This window comes from Podospora pseudoanserina, chromosome 4 (genome assembly GCF_035222485.1).
Source record: "Podospora pseudoanserina strain CBS 124.78 chromosome 4, whole genome shotgun sequence".
In the NCBI taxonomy this organism is placed as follows: domain Eukaryota; kingdom Fungi; phylum Ascomycota; class Sordariomycetes; order Sordariales; family Podosporaceae; genus Podospora; species Podospora pseudoanserina.
The window spans coordinates 1,443,834-1,462,453 of record NC_085923.1 but is presented as its reverse complement, the minus strand read 5'-3'; the positions used below and the strand labels follow the sequence as shown (position 1 = coordinate 1,462,453).

The 18,620-nt window shown below is 52.7% G+C and overlaps 7 protein-coding genes and 1 non-coding gene across 8 annotated transcripts; 3 read left to right on the top strand and 5 right to left on the bottom strand.

The window, feature by feature from the left end:
- Positions 1–175: 175 nt before the first annotated feature.
- QC764_403855 (uncharacterized protein) lies at positions 176–3,659 on the bottom strand. Its single transcript, XM_062946679.1, has 4 exons — positions 2,908–3,659; positions 2,391–2,851; positions 392–1,184; positions 176–326 (listed from the first exon to the last, which is right to left on the bottom strand). Exons 1-4 carry the CDS (start codon positions 3,490–3,492, stop codon positions 291–293), a joined length of 1,875 nt encoding a protein of 624 aa, XP_062800311.1. The 5' UTR covers positions 3,493–3,659; the 3' UTR covers positions 176–290.
- Positions 3,660–4,160: 501 nt separating this feature from the next.
- Positions 4,161–6,021, top strand: QC764_403858 (uncharacterized protein; the record flags this gene model as incomplete). The annotated part of the gene is made up of 2 exons (XM_062946680.1): positions 4,161–4,453; positions 4,530–6,021. The coding sequence occupies exons 1-2, from the start codon at positions 4,269–4,271 to the stop codon at positions 6,019–6,021; spliced, it is 1,677 nt and encodes a 558-aa protein (XP_062800310.1). The 5' UTR covers positions 4,161–4,268.
- A 14-nt stretch (positions 6,022–6,035) lies between these two features.
- Positions 6,036–7,745, bottom strand: ABHD8. The gene is made up of 2 exons (XM_062946681.1): positions 6,625–7,745; positions 6,036–6,568 (listed from the first exon to the last, which is right to left on the bottom strand). The coding sequence occupies exons 1-2, from the start codon at positions 7,186–7,188 to the stop codon at positions 6,296–6,298; spliced, it is 837 nt and encodes a 278-aa protein (XP_062800309.1). The 5' UTR covers positions 7,189–7,745; the 3' UTR covers positions 6,036–6,295.
- A 167-nt stretch (positions 7,746–7,912) lies between these two features.
- On the bottom strand, positions 7,913–8,013 carry QC764_0064580. Its single transcript has one exon. It is a non-coding gene; the product is annotated as a tRNA-Arg (tRNA).
- A 124-nt stretch (positions 8,014–8,137) lies between these two features.
- Positions 8,138–10,956, bottom strand: QC764_403870 (uncharacterized protein). Its single transcript, XM_062946682.1, has 2 exons — positions 9,326–10,956; positions 8,138–9,264 (listed from the first exon to the last, which is right to left on the bottom strand). Exons 1-2 carry the CDS (start codon positions 9,635–9,637, stop codon positions 8,419–8,421), a joined length of 1,158 nt encoding a protein of 385 aa, XP_062800307.1. The 5' UTR covers positions 9,638–10,956; the 3' UTR covers positions 8,138–8,418.
- On the top strand, positions 10,021–10,647 carry QC764_403875 (uncharacterized protein; the record flags this gene model as incomplete). Its single annotated transcript, XM_062946683.1, has 2 exons — positions 10,021–10,497; positions 10,561–10,647. The coding sequence occupies exons 1-2, from the start codon at positions 10,189–10,191 to the stop codon at positions 10,645–10,647; spliced, it is 396 nt and encodes a 131-aa protein (XP_062800308.1). The 5' UTR covers positions 10,021–10,188.
- A 234-nt stretch (positions 10,957–11,190) lies between the features above and the next one.
- On the bottom strand, positions 11,191–18,362 carry SNQ2_1 (ATP-binding cassette transporter snq2). The gene is made up of 3 exons (XM_062946685.1): positions 15,252–18,362; positions 12,848–15,192; positions 11,191–12,786 (listed from the first exon to the last, which is right to left on the bottom strand). The coding sequence occupies exons 1-3, from the start codon at positions 17,317–17,319 to the stop codon at positions 12,757–12,759; spliced, it is 4,443 nt and encodes a 1,480-aa protein (XP_062800305.1). The 5' UTR covers positions 17,320–18,362; the 3' UTR covers positions 11,191–12,756.
- Positions 11,395–12,541, top strand: vip1 (the record flags this gene model as incomplete). The annotated part of the gene is made up of 2 exons (XM_062946684.1): positions 11,395–11,471; positions 11,533–12,541. The coding sequence occupies 2 exons, from the start codon at positions 11,395–11,397 to the stop codon at positions 12,287–12,289; spliced, it is 834 nt and encodes a 277-aa protein (XP_062800306.1). The 3' UTR covers positions 12,290–12,541.
- Positions 18,363–18,620: the final 258 nt, after the last annotated feature.

Below are 18,620 nucleotides of genomic sequence, written 5' to 3'. Positions count from 1 at the left end.
AATGATGCAGCACCTGGCCTATGATACCACTGGTCAAAAACCGAGGTGTATGGTAGAGGAGAGCTGTCTTGGAGGCGCCTAGGTACTTGGGTTTGAATGAGCAATACTTGTCACGACATTGGTACCAGCACCCAGCTCATGAGTCAGTGCCCGGCACAATAACGCATTCGATAAACGGCCCGCTCCCACGGCGGCAAGTGTCACAGGGCTGCCGAGCAACGGCCCCCGGCTCTTGCATGAGAACAGCTTCACAGTTTTGAGGACCGTGCCACTGCCCCTCCCGACCTGGCTCAGGCGGGTAATGAATCCACCAAAGGCCTAACAGACTGCAAAGTCATCAGCTTCACTTCTAGATTGATTGCTGGGGCTAAGACGACAACTCAAAACGTACCTTCATTTTCGCCATCTCCTTCATCCGCCCCGAGGGTTTGACGTAACTGCCGACAATGGCCTGAATTGTCTCTTCCCCAACAACCTCAACCTCAGGTCCACCATGAGGTTCCAAATCTTTCCCTACCTCTCTTGCGTGACGTGTAGGAGGCCGTCCAACACGTTTCGCCGGTCTTTCCACCCGCCCTTGCGATGTTTGAGCGTACCCCGACACCAGGAGCCTTGGTTTCCTCCTACCCAATGTCTTTTCCCCAGCCAACCCTCCTCCTCTTCCGCTTCTCCCTGTGCTCGCGTGCCTGACTCCTCGCATCGTAGTTTTGATCACATCACCTGCAGGTTCCTCCTCGGCGTCGTCATCGCCCTGGCCTGAGTTACCCTGGCTTGTGTCTTTCTCATAATCACTCAGCACGAGAATGACATCGATTACCCCCTCGCCATCATCTCCACCATCTACCGCACCCGTTGATGCCCAGTACCCGCGGGGGATGTCGTTTCCCACCTTGCGAAGAACCTCCTTGAATCGGTCTTTCAGGCCCCCACACTCGCCATTTTGAACAGAAGGCACACCGGGTATGGAGACAAAACGAGACCCAAGCTCCTGGATCTCAACCTCATAGTCGGTGAGGCAAGGCCCAAGATGGCTGGCGATGAGATGGGGAAGTTGTTTGTAGATCGTCTGTGTGAATTTGGCGATGAGACTACTGCGTATAGTAGAGGCCGCTTCCTCGAAGGCACGTTGGATGAGAAAATCGATGTTAGTTTCTGCCTTGATGGCGTTTTTCCGGCGGTTGATCCTAGGGGATACGGGAGGTCGCAGGTGAGAACCCCCTCTTGGGCGCCATCCGATCGTTTGGTTCCTTGTTTACTTGTACAGCCCTCACTCCATGTCGCCAAGGCTAGTGTTTGAGCTTATTAGAGGACCACCGGTTGGCAGACTGGAACAGAGAGACACCCGCAGCACAAATTTAAGCTGTTGTTTGCTCTCATGAATTTGCAAACTCACTCGTTTCGATTCCGAGCCATGGCCGGTCAAGCTTTGAGCGAGTGCCTCATAGGTTGTTCACAACAAGTCTGCCTTGTATTACAAACCATCGCTTTCATCTACCGCTATAACAATCTTCCGCTACCATGATAAGGTTGCAGATACAGCGGGTACCCGTCTAGCGCCACTCTCTTGTACTACCGCATACACGCGAGTCTCCTTTCGACGTCCCAACGAGCCAATCGGAACCCACGTTAGGTATCGCAACTCAACAAACGGGACATACAATAGACAACAGAGTCGCTTCTGCGTTTCAAGGCTTATGGCTTCCAAGTACTTTAATGCTTGGTGAAACTCCATATTACTGTTGTTTGGACGCTATTGATGCATAATTATGGCAAGAGGAGCTCATGTCGTAGCGATCAAGATGCTCGCTCTTCTCAAGATCCGGACTACCTTGTGTTCATTGCTCTATCCTATAAGCCAGATGGTTACGGGCTGTCTTACAGCGTGATACATGCATAGCTCGATAGCCATCAATACAACATAGTGTCTCCGGCAATAACTAGCCCTGATATATGAAGATTGAAAACAAAACAAAAGCTTGCATCGTCCTGCAAAGACCAGTATAATCCGACAGTATATCTAAAGCTCAAGGCCACTCTCGCGGTATTGCAAACAATCACCACCATGAAGGTATCCCTACTTCTCTGAGGTGTTCATATTTGTGTATCTGATTACGTCGTTGCTATTGTTCACCCACGCGCTGATCTGCTGAACCGAGCCTGTATCAAAAATGCCTCCGGTGACTGTGAAGCAATACCAAGTTAGTAAATCACCAGGAAATGGTCATGGCCAGTCTCACATACCTTGGTATCCAAAGCGCTCCACCAACTCCTAGTCAGTGCCGAGCGGATGGCCAGCAACAGGACACCCTTTCTCAAAATGTTTTCTGAGACGAGTCAACATACCCGGACCTTGGTTAAGACAGTTGAAACGGCCACAACGAAGAACGCACCAGCCGGAGCTCTGAAAATTGAAAATCCACTCGCGGTGCTGAACCTCGTGAAGGTTAGCTCTAGATATGCAGAGTGGTTTTCCGTGACAAGGCTTTGAAGCCTGGGCTGGCTTCTTGGTTTGTGCTGGCTTCTTCTTCGCAGATGGTGGGGCGGCCTTAGAAAGGTCGTATCGCTGATTGGAAGGTGTTGCATGGTGAGCAGGCGCATTCTTTGATTGGGATAGCAAAGGTGATGGCGATGGATCCTGATGTCCCGAACTAGAGTTTCCACCTTTGGTGAGGAGGGCTTGCGGCAACGAAGGGGAGGAAGCATGCAGAGCATGGGACAGGGCTGGCGTAGGCTCAGACACCCGGGATGCCCCGTCCTCTGAAAAATTGACTCGGCGACGCTTGGTCGGGGTAGGTGATTCAATCTTGATCGGGCTCTCGCTGCGTTTCTTAATGGGAGTCTGGCTGACATGCTGTCCAGATAATTAGACCCGGGTAAAATAACTGAGGTACTGACTGGTAGACTTACTCGGTCGTAGCCATCTAGCCGCCCCGAAATCTCACACTGGGTTGAGCCTTGTGAAGTTGACGGAGACACGTCCTCAATGGCCAGTGGCCGCTCAGCCAATCCCTCAACTGGCTGAAGCCGAGAGAAGGCCAAGTCCTCAAGCCTGGCCATCAGGTTCAACTTGGTTGGAATCATGGCGAGCAGTCGGTTTGCCTGGGTACCGTCGGCCTCAGCAGCCATAGCCGTTGCGATCACATCGAGCTTCTTGGCGAGTCTATTGACTTCCTGCTCGATAACAGTGGCGATTCTGTCGGCGGACCCTTCGATATCCAGAGAGCTGATTTCGGCCGCCCAATGCTCCTCGGCCTGTCTTGTCATGAACGCCTGGAAGCTTTCGCGATGGGCCTCCACATCGTCATCGTAGTCGCTCAAAAGGCATGGAATGACCTCTTGATGGCCGGACTGGTATTGATCCGCCATGGTGAAGGTGTTTGGAGGAGTGGAAGGAGTTGAAAAGACACAAGAGTTGTAGAGTTGAGGTGTTTTGTCACAAGAGTTTCTGTTGAAGGTGGGGCAGAGATGGTTTGCCTGTGGAAGATCAGGCATCAGATCATTGCGCACAAGGCAGCCACGACCTAGAGATGCCCACAGCGTTGCGACTTCCGCACACGAGACTTGTATCGGCTAGGTACATTTTACCGGCCATTTTTGGTTGATATTGAGAGTGTAACCGCTGCACTTAAACCCCAGTCCCACAGGTCGGCGCGAGTAGGTCTGAAACCCACTCTGGGTTTGATTAAGTGCAGCCTTACAAGAGCTGACAATTAGATACCTCAGGCTTTACAAGTTATCAGCATTGAAAACAGAGTTTAAAAGTAGTCGAAGAACCTGAAAAGTAAATTGTTCAACGGGCCTGTCGTGTCGAGTCAATATCATCGTGTCACTCAACACCCTGTGCTTGAACCCTCTATCGGCTTATGCTACCTACCGTAAATCACATTCTTGAAGAGTTTGTCAAGCAAAAGAGAATTCCAATCGAACTGCTCCCAGATGATGGAAATCACATGTGGATTGCGATGCAAAGCGCAAGAAAATATTGATCTGGCCAGGTCATCGTCGCAACGACTGCAGTCGACGTGGCTCACGCTTCGGAGCAAGTGACAGGAGAAACAATACCTACTGTCCCCCCACCAGGCCTATTCACTCTTATTCTGAATAGATAGCTGTCTCTCCTCTTAAGATCTTGTCCTGCCTTGCCAGCAGAAACTGGTCTGCAACAACACAACAACAACAACCGCGCCAAATACCAGCAACGAACAATCCCCCGACTCTTCACACAGCACCTTCACACAACACAAACAATCCTTGATATATTCGCCAAGATGCGTGTAAATATTTCATCGATCCCGCGCTCAACGATCCTGATCGAGGTCCTAGCAGAGGAGGACCGGTCTCTCTTCGACAAGCTCGACTTAACGGGCATGATCCGAGACAACTCGAAATCCGACGCCCTCAGCTTTCACATCAAGGCTTTCTTCGACCAACTCCCCCTCTTCCCTGACGATTCGTATGTTATCCACCACCCATCTCGTATCCGTCATCTTCACATATACCACGATCACAAAAACTAACACCATCCTCAGGACCTCCTCTCCTCCCAAACCCTCCCCCAAGAAAGTGGCATTTTCTTGCGACTCTCCTCACTACAAATCACCCACCCCCTCCAAGCTACGCAAGAAAAATAAACTGTTCGGCATTCCCACAGTTCCTACAGTCAAAACCCACAAGCAATACACTTGCCCCGAAGCCACCAACCCGTTGTCCATCATCTGGCCCGACAACAACAATCCCCTCCCCACCGATAGCCGCCAACCAACCTGCCACCCTCACATCCGCCTCTCTTGCACTGACCCCTCGCCCTGGATTACCCCCGACGAAAACCCTCCCACACCATGCCACCACACTTCCTGGTACGCCGCAACATCCACCCTCGCTCAGCATGCCTCCAAGCTCCTATCGTTAGCCTTCACCAAACAAAATATAACCACTCTCTTCGCCCCCATGGCCAACCTAGCCGAAGCCAAAACCCTCGAGCTGAACATCCTCCCCAAGCTCCACCTCGCGTACAGCCTCTACACCGCCCACGTCTTCATCACCGGCCGCTTCAAAAAGTTCGTCATCCACATCTGTCGGCACTGCACCAGATCCCTCACCCTGGCCAACATCCAGATCCTCGAACACAAGAAGCCGTGGACTCTGCTGGAACATTGGCTCGAGAAGATCAAAGTGGTATACGATGCTCTGAATACAATGCATCTCTGGCTCTTCGTGGCGGCTAAAAAGCTGGACAAAGCAGTCAAATATCTCGCCGAGGCTGGCAATGTGAGGATGAAGGGGGGGGATGGCATGACGAGGGGGGAGATGCTGCCTTTGTATCGGTGTATGATTGAGGTTAGGGGGTGGATCAGGAGGGAAGCGATACAAGGTGTCATGGAGGATAAGGCGCGTGTCAAGGAGGTTGTGGGGAGGTTGATGGGGGTTTTGCATCCTTTGACGGGGTTGGGATATGACAAGGCTGTGGTGGAGGCGCTGGGGGGTTTGTGGAAGGTGGAGCAAGAGGAGAAAGAGGGTGATGAGAAAGGGGAGGAAGGTAGTGATGAGGAGATGGCGGACGGCAGAGAGTTTGAGGATCTTGATGATGGTGCTGGTGACTCTGATGAATCTAACGACTCTGACGACTCTGACGACTCTGACGACTCCGACGACTCTGACGACTCCGACGACTCTAAAGACTCCGGCGAGTCTGATAACTCTGATGGGCCGGACGATGAAGACCAGGATGAAGCTAACTCTGATGAGGAGATGAAGGATGATGAGACAGATATTGGCGAGGATGAGATTGCTGACGAGGGTATCGAGGTCTCGATGAGCAATTCTGTGGAGGATGATTTGGGGGAGTTGAACGGTGATTTGGATGACGATTTTGACAAGGAGATGGAAGAGCAAAAGTTTGTGATCCGCAAGGCAATCTTGGAAGCTGCGGTCGAGGTTCGCTCGGTTTGTGAGACGTGGAGGAACCATGCGGCTTTCATTCAGGCTATTGAAAGGGGACAGCTGAATGACCACCAGGATTAGTTTTTCTTGATCTCGTTGGATGTTAGCTTTGGTTTGGGACAGTGGACGAGTGGTGTAATTAGCAGCAATATATAGCGTTCTTTTGACAGCATCCTGTCTTCCTGTACCGCTCTTTCCATCTTCTTGCGTTGTTCCTTCCGTGCTTATCCACCGTTCCTTCCGTCTTTAACGCATTCGATTGTGATTCATTCCAGTACGTGTCATGAGCAGAGATCATCTTACACTATCATACAACCCCCATCTAAACCACACCCCATCATCCCCTTTCAAACCTTCAGCAAAACCCCTCCCTCTCCAACCACCCCTCCAAAATTTTATTCGTCTCCTGCGCCTTCACATGATGAAACCAATGCCCAACCCCCTCCACGGTCACTGTCTCAACCCCCATCTCCCTGTCCGTCCCAACCCAATACTCACTACACCCCAGCGTCAGCCTCTTCGCCTTAACCCCCTTGGACAACTCCATCGCCACCTCCTTCCTGCCCAATCCATTCTTGTTCGTCCAGCAGGCATATGTCATCGCACCAATACTGCTTGGATCCATCGCCTGTTTCCACTCATGTCAGCGTTGACCCTTTTGTCTCTGGGCTACAAGAGACCTACCATCCCCCTCCTCTGAATCCAAGTCGTATGCCAATCCCACTCCGGCCCCAGCGGTGGAATAGGAACCAGCCCTTTAGCCGCAAAGTTCACCATCAGGTTTTGCATCGTTGTTGCTGGGTCGGAAAACAGCTCGTCACACGTGGCGGAGGACATGGAATGCAGGGGGTCTAGTAGGACTAACCCTACCACCAGGTCTGGGTTGGTAGCAGCGAGGTGGACTGACGTGCAGGTTCCCAACGAGTGACCGATGACGATGACGTTGGAGGTGATGTCAAGGTGGGCGAGCAGAGCGGATAAATCGGAGGACAGATTCTCGGGTGTGTAAATCCCTTCATCGACAGCGGTAGGGGGAGCGGAGGAGCGGCCTTGTCCGCGGGGGTCGGGGGTGACGACCCGGAAGCCTTTGGAGAGGAGGAAGGGGACTTGCCAGGACCAGTCGGATAGGTCGCAGGTAATTCCTGGGATCAGGAGGCAGGTGTGGGTTGGGGTTGATGAAGGGGGGGATTCGTCGATGTAGTAGATTGAGACCGAGGGGCCAGGGGTGGGGGAGGGGAAGTATGGCATTTTGACAGGTTGGTATGGTAATGTGTGGTTCTTGGGAAAATGCTAGAGTTTGAAGACCTGAGGGTAGTGACTAGATGAGTGTGGTGTGTCTTGTAGTTTCCGGATGAGGGAATTTAAATATTTGATAGCAATAACGGGCCCCTGGACTGGATTTAACGAGTCAGTGCTGGTAGACACTCAAAAGGGGATGATACTTCTGCAGTATAAGATGACTACCATCAAGCTCCAGGTTGGAATGCTTGCTAGCCTCTGCATGAGATTTTTTTTTCAAATCAAGTGATGTTTGAAAGTTCCCTTGGCTGCTTAAGGGGTGAGGAGCTATCGGGAGAAGCCGGCGGGAATTACCTAAACACAATAGGCGTGCCAATAAGGAGGGTGATATCTGGCTGAGAACTGGTTGCGTACGACGTTTTGACATTGTATAGCTATCGCCAATCGTTCAAATCCGACGTAGTGCAAAATCCTTAATTTCTCAAAGGAATGAATCCATGCTCTCGGCATCCTGTCACAATGCCATTGACTCATCATTGCTGCTCAATGAATTTGATGAATTTCGCAACTCTGCAGTGACCAAAAAAAATTTATGGTATAATTTGGCATGCATTGTAGCTGTGAATCTGTAGTCTGCAATACCACTGATGCACCCTACCTTAACAAGGGGTAAGAGACTGGAAATCACCATGATAAATGCAACCGCTAACATAAGCTCCACCAAGCTATCACAGGCCGTGTAGCGCAATGGTAGTGCGTTACTTTCCGGTTTCAATTTCTCGAAGCTAAATCTCCAGTTGGTAAAGGTTCTGGGTTCGAGTCCCAGCATGGTCGATCATCTCTCCTGCTGGACTCCACTTCATGAGTGACATGAGCTTTTTGTCGTTTTTGACCTTGGGCCCCCTGAACTTTGTCAATACCTGGTACTCTCAGTTGATGTCTCCAGACCTCATAGGACCAAGAAAAGTGTGCATGAAAATGCTGTCTCCCAAGGGGAGTAAAATTTTGTGGCATTGGTACGCTTGTGGCGTGAGAGAAGATGGTTATCAAGTCTCGCCTACCTACCCTTCTATGAAAAGCACTCAAAACTCCAAAACGCCCCATCGTCTGCTGACTCAAGCGTACTGCTCTTCCCGACAAAGGAGACACGCATCTCGAAGAGCTGTCGGTTGATAATGTAAAAGTCCAGATAGACATCTCCGGATTGCAGGAAGCGACGTTAGTTACCCGGTAGGTGAATTACCTCGCAGGAAAATCCACCCCCCTTTGCAACCCGGAGCTCGACGCACTCTCCCCAACTCGGACTTCCTGCTCCAAGGCACCACCATCACCCTGCCCGCTGGTAGCACTTGTGATCCTCGGCCGTCTCTGGGCAGCCACACTAATACCACCCGCTCCGGTCGCACTGGTGGCTACGCTGGCAGCAACACTTGTTGTCGTGCTGACACTATCACTTCTAACCCTTCGTGAGGCACCTGCACTGGGTGTGGCTCCCGAGCCACTGACATCACTTCCTCTCCGGGCCCGAACCATTCTCTCGAGCTCGCGGACTCTCTTCTTCAACTCATCATTCTCTCGCTTAGTGGCCTCGAGCTGCTCGCGGTAGAAAGCCGTCTCCTGATAACGGTCTGTGGCCGGGATCAGACCGGGCGAGAGGTCGCATGTGGAGCCAGGGGTGGCGAGCACAGAGGTACTGCTGCTCACGTGTGGGACCCTGGAAGAGAAGTAGTTGGCCAAAGTCGGCTCGTTGGAATAACTGGAGCCGTACACCAGAGGAGCTGGTGACCCAGCCCTACTACGGCGGGAAGTGGTACTGCCTTGGCGGGAGAGTGCAACACCGCCCAGGGCAGTGGTCGGATAAGGACTCGGACGGATAGGCGCGGGGGACGAGATTCCGGCCATGGATGTGGTCGAGACTGAACCCATATTGCTTCGCGTGCTGGTGTTGGAGAGTGTGCGAATGTGTCGACCGGAACGGGGATCGCCTGGCTCGGTGCCGGTAGCGCTGGTCGAGGATGCATTGGAGACGACAGATTCGTTGTGGAGAGCCCTGAGGGCAGCGAGTTCACGGGTAAGCCGGTTGATCTGCAGATGAATATCGGTTAGACACGATTCTATACCGACGGTCTCTGAGGGTGCAACATACTCGAGCCTCCTGCTCCTTCTCAAGTTCGGAATGGAGTTCTGCGGCAGTTGGGGGCCGGGGGTGTCGAGTTGGCCCGGGGCCGGAGCCAACGCCAGTGTTGTCGCCAGTCGTCATGGTGCTGCCGGGCAATTGACTGATGGGCGGTGGAAATTGCGGTGATGACAGTACCGGAGTGGATGTGCTGTTTGGGTTGTGCACGGCGGCTTGGTTTGACGGCAGAATCAGCGAACTGGGGGCTGGCGGTGGCATCTGCTGTGATACACGACGCGAGAGGAAATGGGGTGAAGGCGGTACGGAGTTGAGGTCGGGCATTGCAATGTGATTGGAACCCTTTGTTTATGGCACGTTTTGTATGCTGAGGAAGTCGCAAGCAGCTTCCGGGTCAAACACTCAGGCAACATGTCACGAAACCACTTTACACGCTTTCGTCGGGAGAATGGCGCGGTGTCGTCTGAGTGCTGGAACAGCTCCCCACAGGCGACACGTGCTGTAATTGGGTCTGTGCTTGAACCGAACTGAGGTGCCCAGGCGGTGAGCTGTCACACTCGTCCCGGCTCTTTGTCAACACTCCCATTGTTTTTGAGCTATAAACACCTAGTACATGGTGTAGAAAATGAGTATATCAGCTGTAGTCAGAGCAAAACCAATGGAACCACTTCACAAACACTGCCATGAGCAACAGAGGCTCCCTGATCGCTAACTGCAGCACTTCCGACAGGTTCAGTTGGCGCCCCACCAAGCCAAGCCCTCGACATAAAAAGCGGGGCTCTGGAAAGCCACCTGCATCTGGCGGGGGCATATGATGTAATGGTGTTTGAGAGACGGGATGATGAAGCTGACGTTGAGCAGCCGGCAGTTTCCCGATGGAGGTGCTGATGTCAGTTACGGATCTTTCTGTGTGTATAAGAAGCTCTGCTTCACTTTTGAACCAGCTTTTCCTTGACACAAACAACGCACCTCAGAACACCCCTTCTCTACAATTTCTTCAGGACAGCCAATCCTTTCATCACAACTCTTACAACAACCACCAAACCTTCAACATGTCTGATCGCGCTGCCCAGTCCCCTCCTCCTGAGGAGCAGTCCGGAAGACAGCTCAATGACCCCCCAGCCAGCGGCAAGGGCACTGATGATGCTTCTAACAAGGAGCAAACCAACAAGAGTGGTCTCGAGGTATGTATAATAGAAAAGCTGTTATGGATGGCACTAGCAGCAACAAGGCTAACAGTGCTCCAGAACTTGAGCTCCAACCCCAAGGGTCCAATGGACGACGAGGTCACCAAAAAGTTTGCCAAGAATACTAAGATGGGAGAGTCACAGTAATTGTTGAATGGCTTCTTGTATGATACATGGCTCGGACATGACTGGCGTTGGGAATTAGTATTAGCATAATTGTGTTCCACCATTTCTTCAAATCATCACGAATACCAACGAGACTGTATATGGTCTGTGCGTCAATGACTCTCCAGCAAGACAGTGACAAATTCCGCCAGTGATCCTCCCTAATTAACTGCAGTTTGTTACGTACAGGCTGAGTGTTGCTCACTTGAGCAGGACTCAAAACACCCTGTACTGATACATAGCACAGGTTGGCGAAATAGAGTCAACTTTAGCCGCGATAGTCTGTGGTGGCATCTTTGTAGCAATGCGGCCAGCTTTCACATGTCAAGAACGTCATCAAACACCAAGGGTCGTCGTCCCTGGGCACGTCAGTCCACAACGCAAGCTCCATCAGCCACAGTCCAGGTGCTGGCCGCTGGTGGGGTGTTCGGTTGATTGGCGAACTGCCACACAGCCACACGCAATGCCCCTCGATCAGCCGATGACGACATGCCCCTCCTCCAGACCTTCGAGCTCGTTCCAGCTCTCTGACACTTCATCTTATCACCTCAAATAAGCATTTAACAAAACGGTTGGCCTCCCAGACTTTCTCCAATTCATCTTCACATCTGACGACTTACTCGTGTTTACTTTTTCCAGAACACCAATACTAAACATTTGCATCACCCCAACAACCTGATAGCTCAACCCCGCACCGTTACGCTATCTACCCAACAGACAACATTCAAAATGGCGACAACTGTTTATGTCAAGAATATTGCCTCCAACACCGAGGACAAGGAGATCAAGGACTTCTTTAGCTTCTGGTAAGAAATCTCCCTTCTTCCCTGCCCCATCACTCGTTCGCTCTGCTAACGCACCTCCCAGCGGCAAGATCAACTCCATCGACGTCACCTCCGAGGGCGAGACCAAGTCCGCGACCGTGAACTTCGAGAAGGAGACCGCCGCCCGCACTGCTCTCCTCCTCAACCACACCAAGCTCGGCACCAACGAAATCTCCGTCACCGGCGGCTCCTCCTCGGACGATGCCCATCCCGATGACTCCACCACCGATCGCTCCCCCGACGCTGGCCTGACACAAGAAGAGAAGCCCCGCGCCCGCGTCCTCGCTGAGATCCTCGCTCATGGCTACCTCGTCGCCGATACCGGTCTCGAAACAGCCATCCAGCTCGACGAGAAGCACGGCGTCACCAACAAGTTTGTCAACACCGTCAAGCAGCTCGATGAGCGCACCCACGCCACAGACAAGGCTAAGGCTGCCGATGCTAGCTACGGCTTGACCGCTAGAGCCAACTCTCTCCTCACTGGCCTCGCGTCGTACTTTGAGAAGGCTACCCAGAGCCCCACCGGCAAGAAGCTGGTTGACTTTTACACCACCAGCTCCAAGCAGGTTCAAGATATTCACGCCGAGGCGAGACGGCTGGCGGACCTGAAGAAGGCCGAGCACGGCGGGAATGCCTATGCTGCGTCGGGGCTTGATAAGGTCTTTGGCCGGTTTACTGGTGGCGCGGCCAAGTCTAATGAGGAGGTTTCTGGTGGTGCTCCTGCCAATGCGGCGGCGGTGGAGAGTGAGACTAAACCCACTGCGCCGGCTGGTACTGGGGAGTCGAAGGTCATTCACTAAGGGGGTTGAAGGAGAGTAGACAATGACGAGATGAGAATGAAGTCATGGCATGGGATTGGGACTAGGTTTTATGGGTCATGATCACGGCTCTTTTGCAGACGTTGATTCCCACCGGTGTTTTTTTCTTCTTTTTTTTTCCCTTTGCGCTTTTTGTATCCTTGCATTTAGTGTAGTCAAGGCTTGCTGGAATGAAAATTACATCCTATCACAATGTAGTCGTGGATCAGATCATCCTCAACAGGTGCTGTGTGACACAGTTTATGCCTTGTGCAATGTTGATGCCCCGTGTTTATCTATCCATCTATATACAACAAAGAGGTATCGAAAAGATTACTATGTAATACTGGAAATGTATACTTTTCCTCATGAATCCATCGCATCAGGCTCGTCACATCTCCAACAGCCGTGCCAGTTTAGTTAGTTCGAAATCGGACTCACTCATCCCTCGTTCATGTCACAGGTACACTTTACCGCTTATTGAAATTTAGGAATCGACTCTGCACAACACTCTGGTCAGCATGTGATTCTTTGACCAAAAAAAAAGCCAAGACAACTTACCGCCAAGAAGAGAATAACCATGTTACTCCCAATAAACCCGATAAAAATCCCCAGATCCCTCCACCTGTAGTCGTACGAGAAACCCAACGGCTCAAAGAACTCGTTGCCCACCTCAAAGGCGCAGTAGCTGCAGTCGCTTGTGTTGTTGCCGCCGCCAACTAAATATCCCGAGCCGCCCCTGCTGAAGAAATTGCTCATGTACTCGGAGCAAGTCTGACCGATAGGCGCAGTGAAGTTGTTGAGCTCTTCGGGGAGACAAATAACGGGGAGGTCGTGGAGAGCAGTGACGACTGTCCCCCCAATCAGACGGGTGAAGGGGTTGAGTTCATAGAGCCAGGTCCTATACCCGGCAGGCATTTGAGGCGGCGGGATGGTGACGCCGCAGAAGAGGGCAAAGGTTACAAAGATGAAGGGGTCGAATTGGGAGGAGATGAACAAGCTTGGTGTCAATGCAGAAAGAGCCTGGCCCAGGGTGACAGAGAAAAACTCCGTGATAAGGATCATGAGGAATTGGTACCCTGCTCTTACTGGCTCGGGCTGCAGGCCAGGGAGGTAGTACAGTGGTAAGAAGAAGAGGACGGCGCAGAGGATGGAGTAGGGGATTTCCGCGATGAGGAGGGAGGAGGCGAAGACGAAGGATGAGTACATCTTTGAGGATTGTTCCCGGAAGAAGAGGACGCGCTTGAGGTGGTACATGACTTCGATCTGGCCGATGATCAGGGCGGGGAGGACGGTGATTTGGAACATGACGAAGACGCGGTATTGGAGGGATTGCCGGGAGGAGGTGAGGGAGAGGAAGGTGAGGCCGGTGATCAGCGCGATGATGACGTGGTTGAAGACGCGGGTGAAGAGGTAGTTTGGTGTGCGCCAGTGGGCGAGGTTGGCGCGCTTGACCACGACGCGGAGCTGGTGGGATAGAGGGGAGGCATACTCACGCTCGAGGGAGGGGTCCTTTTGTGCTGTGGTGGCCGAGGCAATGCGGGATTCCTTGAGCTGGGAGATGGTGTCTTTGACGTTGGCGAGCTCAGGGGAGTCAGCCCAGATGTCGGCCCAGTCGCGCGAGCCGATTCGGGGCGCAGAGCCAGCGCCGATGGCTTCGAGCATAAACTCCGCAACATTGTCGGTGGGCTTGGCTTCGGCTCCGTGGCGCCGTAGATAGTCGCGCAGTACGTGGGCGTCTTTTCCAATATCCCCAAAGTACACGCAGCGACCGCCGCTCTTGAGAAGGAGGAGACGATCAAAGTTCTCAAATAGGGCGGCATTCGGCTGGTGGATAGTACACAGAATCGCCTGGCCAGCGGCAGCCAGTTTGCGAAGGAAACGAACAATATTGAAGGCACTCTGGGAATCAAGGCCAGAGGTCGGCTCGTCGAGAAACAAAAGCAGCTCAGGCTTGGCCGCAAGCTCAACGCCGATGGTTACTCTCTTGCGCTGCTCAACGGTAAGGCCAGCCTCGGGTGATCCAATAATCGCATCCGCAAACGTCTCCATTTCCAACAGAGCAATGATCTCCTCCACATATGCATACTTCTCCTCACGGGGGGTCTCGAAGGGCTGGCGTAAGTCGGCCGAGAACCGAAGGGCTTCGCGGACAGTCTGGGTCGGGTCGTGGACATCAAGCTGCTCGGCGTACGATGTGCTGCGCTGGAACTCCTTGCCTGGCTTCACGCCATCAACCAAGATATCGCCGTGAATAACACCAATGTTCTTCCTCGCAGCCAACACATCCAAGAGGGTTGTCTTGCCAGCACCCGATGCCCCCATGAGAGCGGTAAGTTGACCCGGCTTGACATACCCATAGACGTTATCGAGCAGTCGTCTTGTTCCGCCCGGCACCGGCACATCATAACACAACCCTTCCCACGTCAGGACGCTTTCCGAATTGATCTTGAGCTCCGAATCTGACTGCTCAGCCCTGGCTTTGCGTCGCTCTTCCTTCTTGGCTATCAGTTCCTCGTTCAGCTTCTTCCGCTCTACGTTGGGCTTCTGAAAGACCTTGGCTTGATTGCCACCCATGCCGAAGCGTACATATTCACCAGCCACAATATTCACGAAGAGAAAGAAGGCCATCAAAACAAGGACAATACCCCAGTTGCGCCACAGCAAACCGGGCGTATAGGAGAAACCTTGATCAATGTAGGATGAACCGGACAGCTCGAGCGTACCGGGCGTGGAGCCAGGCAGCGTGCAGACCTGATGGTTGATATCATCGTACCCAGGACCCGACGGTATCAAACTCTCGGCTGTACATGTCATATCAATGCGCGAAAACTCGTTTTCCATCAAGGAACTGAAGATCAGACCAAGGACGTTGATGTAGTAAATCCACCGGAGCCAGACTTGCTCTGTCAGAGTATTAGCACCACGTCCTCTCTCATCCCCCGGTTCTTGTGTCAGGACTTACCACTCTGCCACTGGATCAAATAGCCACTGGTCGTAATCATCAACGTAATTCCAACGGTTGCAAACTTGACCGCATAGTCGAAATCCGGGCTTAGACACCCGATCACACGGAAAAACAGCGTCATGGCAATGTTGCCACTCAGCAACATTAGATAGAACACGAAGAACCCCCCAGCACTCCGGCTAAGATTCGTCATGAAGTAGACAATCACCGAAAAGACGAAGACTTGCGTGCTAGCGAAGACCTGATCGACAAGAATATTCGCAATCCACAGCGCTGACGGCCGGTGAAAGGCATACGCCCGGTGTTTGTTCACCACGGCTCTGCCCAACATCGTACCCGCCAGCTCGGAAAACGACTGGAAGGCGTTATGTAAAAGCGAAATAAACATCAAGCCACCCTTGGAGAAGGCGCTGGCAGACGTCTTGCCGAGATTAAGATAGAGAGTACCGAGAACAATGCCAATGATAATGTTGCGGAGCCAGGACAAAATGAGAGCCAGGACGTCTTGCTGCTTGAGAAGAAACTGCCTCTTCATCAGTGCCCAGACTTGCTGATGAAAGCCGACGCTGTAGGCGGAGCGCTTCGAGGCACCACGACGCTTCTGGTCGCGGACAGCAACGCGGAAGTCTTCGTGTTTGTCAGTCTCGCGAGCGAGGCTTTCCCTGTAGGACAGCATTTCTTGCTCGAGGTCCTGGGCGTACTTGGAGGACTTGAAGGCAGCTTTCAGGGTGAGAGAGTCGTAAGGGGCATTCTCAGGAGAACGGCCATCCTGGTACTCGCGCTCGAATGCGTCGGTGCAGCCCGTCACATAGTCAGGGGTGGTCTGGCGGGGACGGGGGAGGAAGCCGAGACCCTCGAAGTACGACCGTGCATCTTTTGCGGGACCAAAGTACACCTGCTTGCCCTCGTCGATAACCAAGACCTTGTCAAAGAGGCTGTAAATGTTCTCCGATGCCTGGTAAAGGGAGACAAATGTGCTTGTCTTGTACAGGTCGGTCTGAATGCGGAGGGATTTGACGAAGTCGAGAGCCGTAGAGGCGTCGAGGCCGCGGGTGCTGTTGTCCCAAGAAAGAATGCAGGCATTGGTGGTGAGCATTTCGGCAATGGAAACGCGCTTCCTTTCGCCGCCTGAAACACCACGGATAAACGAGTTGCCAACAATTGTCTTGCGGGTGTGTTCAATGTTGAACATCTTTAAGAGCATGGTCACAACCTTGTCCTTGAATTCCTGCTTGGTGATGCCAGCAGGCAGTTTGCCTGGGGTCTTGACATCAAGGGCAAACCCGAGCGTCTGCTCCACGGTGAGAGTCGGGTGGTGAACATCATCCTCCTCGTTGTAAACAGCCTCTCCACGATAAGGACCAAATTCGTCGACGGCAAAAGGGCCGTAGAGGACCTCACCGGTGATTGACGTGTAGCCATAACGCTGGTTGGCGATCGTCTTGAGGAAGGTCGTACACCCAGATCCAGGCTTGCCAAGCACCAGTACCATCTCTCCCGGTTTACAAACACCCCTGAACCCGTCCAACAAGGTGGCCTCCACTCCTTTCTCCTCAAAACCCAGCAGCTTCCTCACCGGTGAGATGATGTCGAAAAAGTCGGTGAAGGCATCAGGGAACGTTTTGACGTAGTTGGTCTGGCCTCCGATACCCTTGACCGTCAGATCGTCCCAGTAAACCCCAATGTGCTTGGGACGAATACCGGCCTCTCTTTCGGCATCCAGGTCACCTCTGAGGGCCGCCTCCAGGTCAAACTGCTCAAAGGTCTCTGAAGAGGTCTCGGTTTGGGCGTTGCCCTTCTCGGCATCGGTGTGACTGCGCGAACGACTGACGCGTGACATATGCGACAGTTCCCGTTGAAGCTGAGCAAAATCCGACACCGCCTGCTCAACAGAGACACCGCCAACGGCGTGAGTGGTGCCATTGGGGTTGTTGCGCCGTGCCTGTTCGACGAGGTCCGCTGCATTCTGTGTCCTGGACAAAGCAGATGATGGAGATGGCGGTGCCTTCTCCGTCACAACGGCCTCCACGATAGCCTCCTTTCCAGTTCCCAGCTTCGTCGACATCTTGGGAAAAAAGTTTCCGGTGGCAATAGTAAAACTCAGCGAACTGAATCCCCCCAGACCTTAGGCCTGGAGGTGGACAGTTTATGAAGCGGTGACCCTTGAAGAGTTTGCTGGGCAGGTGCGTAGGTCTTCGAAATGGAGAAGTTGGAGAAGTAACAGAGAGAGAACAACGTTAACAAAGGAGGGACAGTCTGCCACAAGCAGCGTGACAGTTTGGGAAAAAGCTTCTCGAAAGAATCTGTCCGAGGAAGGGAAGAAAAAAGGAGACTAATGGGCGCTTGGCACCCATCCCATCATTAATAATTACCAATCGAGCTTGACCATTGAATGCTACTGAGCTCCAACTGCAACACTGACGGCTCGTTATCCGATGAAACGGACAAGGTTCTTTTGGGGCTCAAGAGAACCTGCAGGAATAGTACCCACCCACTAAATGGGGGAAGGCCACGAGGGCGTAGGATCCCGAGTTAGGCAGCTCAACGTCGGGAGGTGGGGGAGGAGATGTTTATCAAGTCCACGTTAGTCGAGCTTTCTTCCACTCATACAGTCCATGTTGTTGTTTCTCGCTGCCTGTTGGACCGTTGAGCCTGCTTGGCCTTGGCCCGAGAGACACACAGTGTTGTGTGGTGTTGTCGGTGTTGGACGGGCATTGACAAGCGGGAGCAAACATGTGAGTGGGGTGGCAACTTGTGTTGATGTTTTGCGCCGGAAATATCATTGGTGAGCGTGAAGCTGGATTTCCTTCCCGTGGTGCCGTGTTCCTCGCCATCCATGCCAATGTAACGAAGGGCTGACCCCACCATGGACCTGGCTAGAGCTCTTGATCAGCAATGGGGGTCTGATGTGGGATGAGGGATGACATGCCATTGCTCAGCCTCCGGCCTTCGTGGAAGCTTTCAACAAGCTTGACATGACAAGGCCATACGGCGAGTGACTCATTGGCATGCAGTGTATCCAATACTGCAGGAAACAGCGGCAGATCAATGGCTCAGGGCGAGCGGAGCCAGAGGGTTGGGGAGGGATGAGGTACGGTGGAGAAAAAGTATGGTTTGGCTTTGTCGGCCCCACAACCCCGAACTGTCAAGCGAATGTGGGGAAACAAGCCACAGCTGGAGCGGCAGATGAATGCTTGATTTTGGTGAGTTGAGCCACACATTCCAAGGCGTCAAGCCACAAAAATGCCGAATTTCCGCTTACTCAGCGGATCAAAGTTGACTTCGACTTACGCACTTGTTCATAAAAGATAAATATCTGATAGGACCTATGGAGTATACATGCAAGCAGATAACAACAACTGCCAG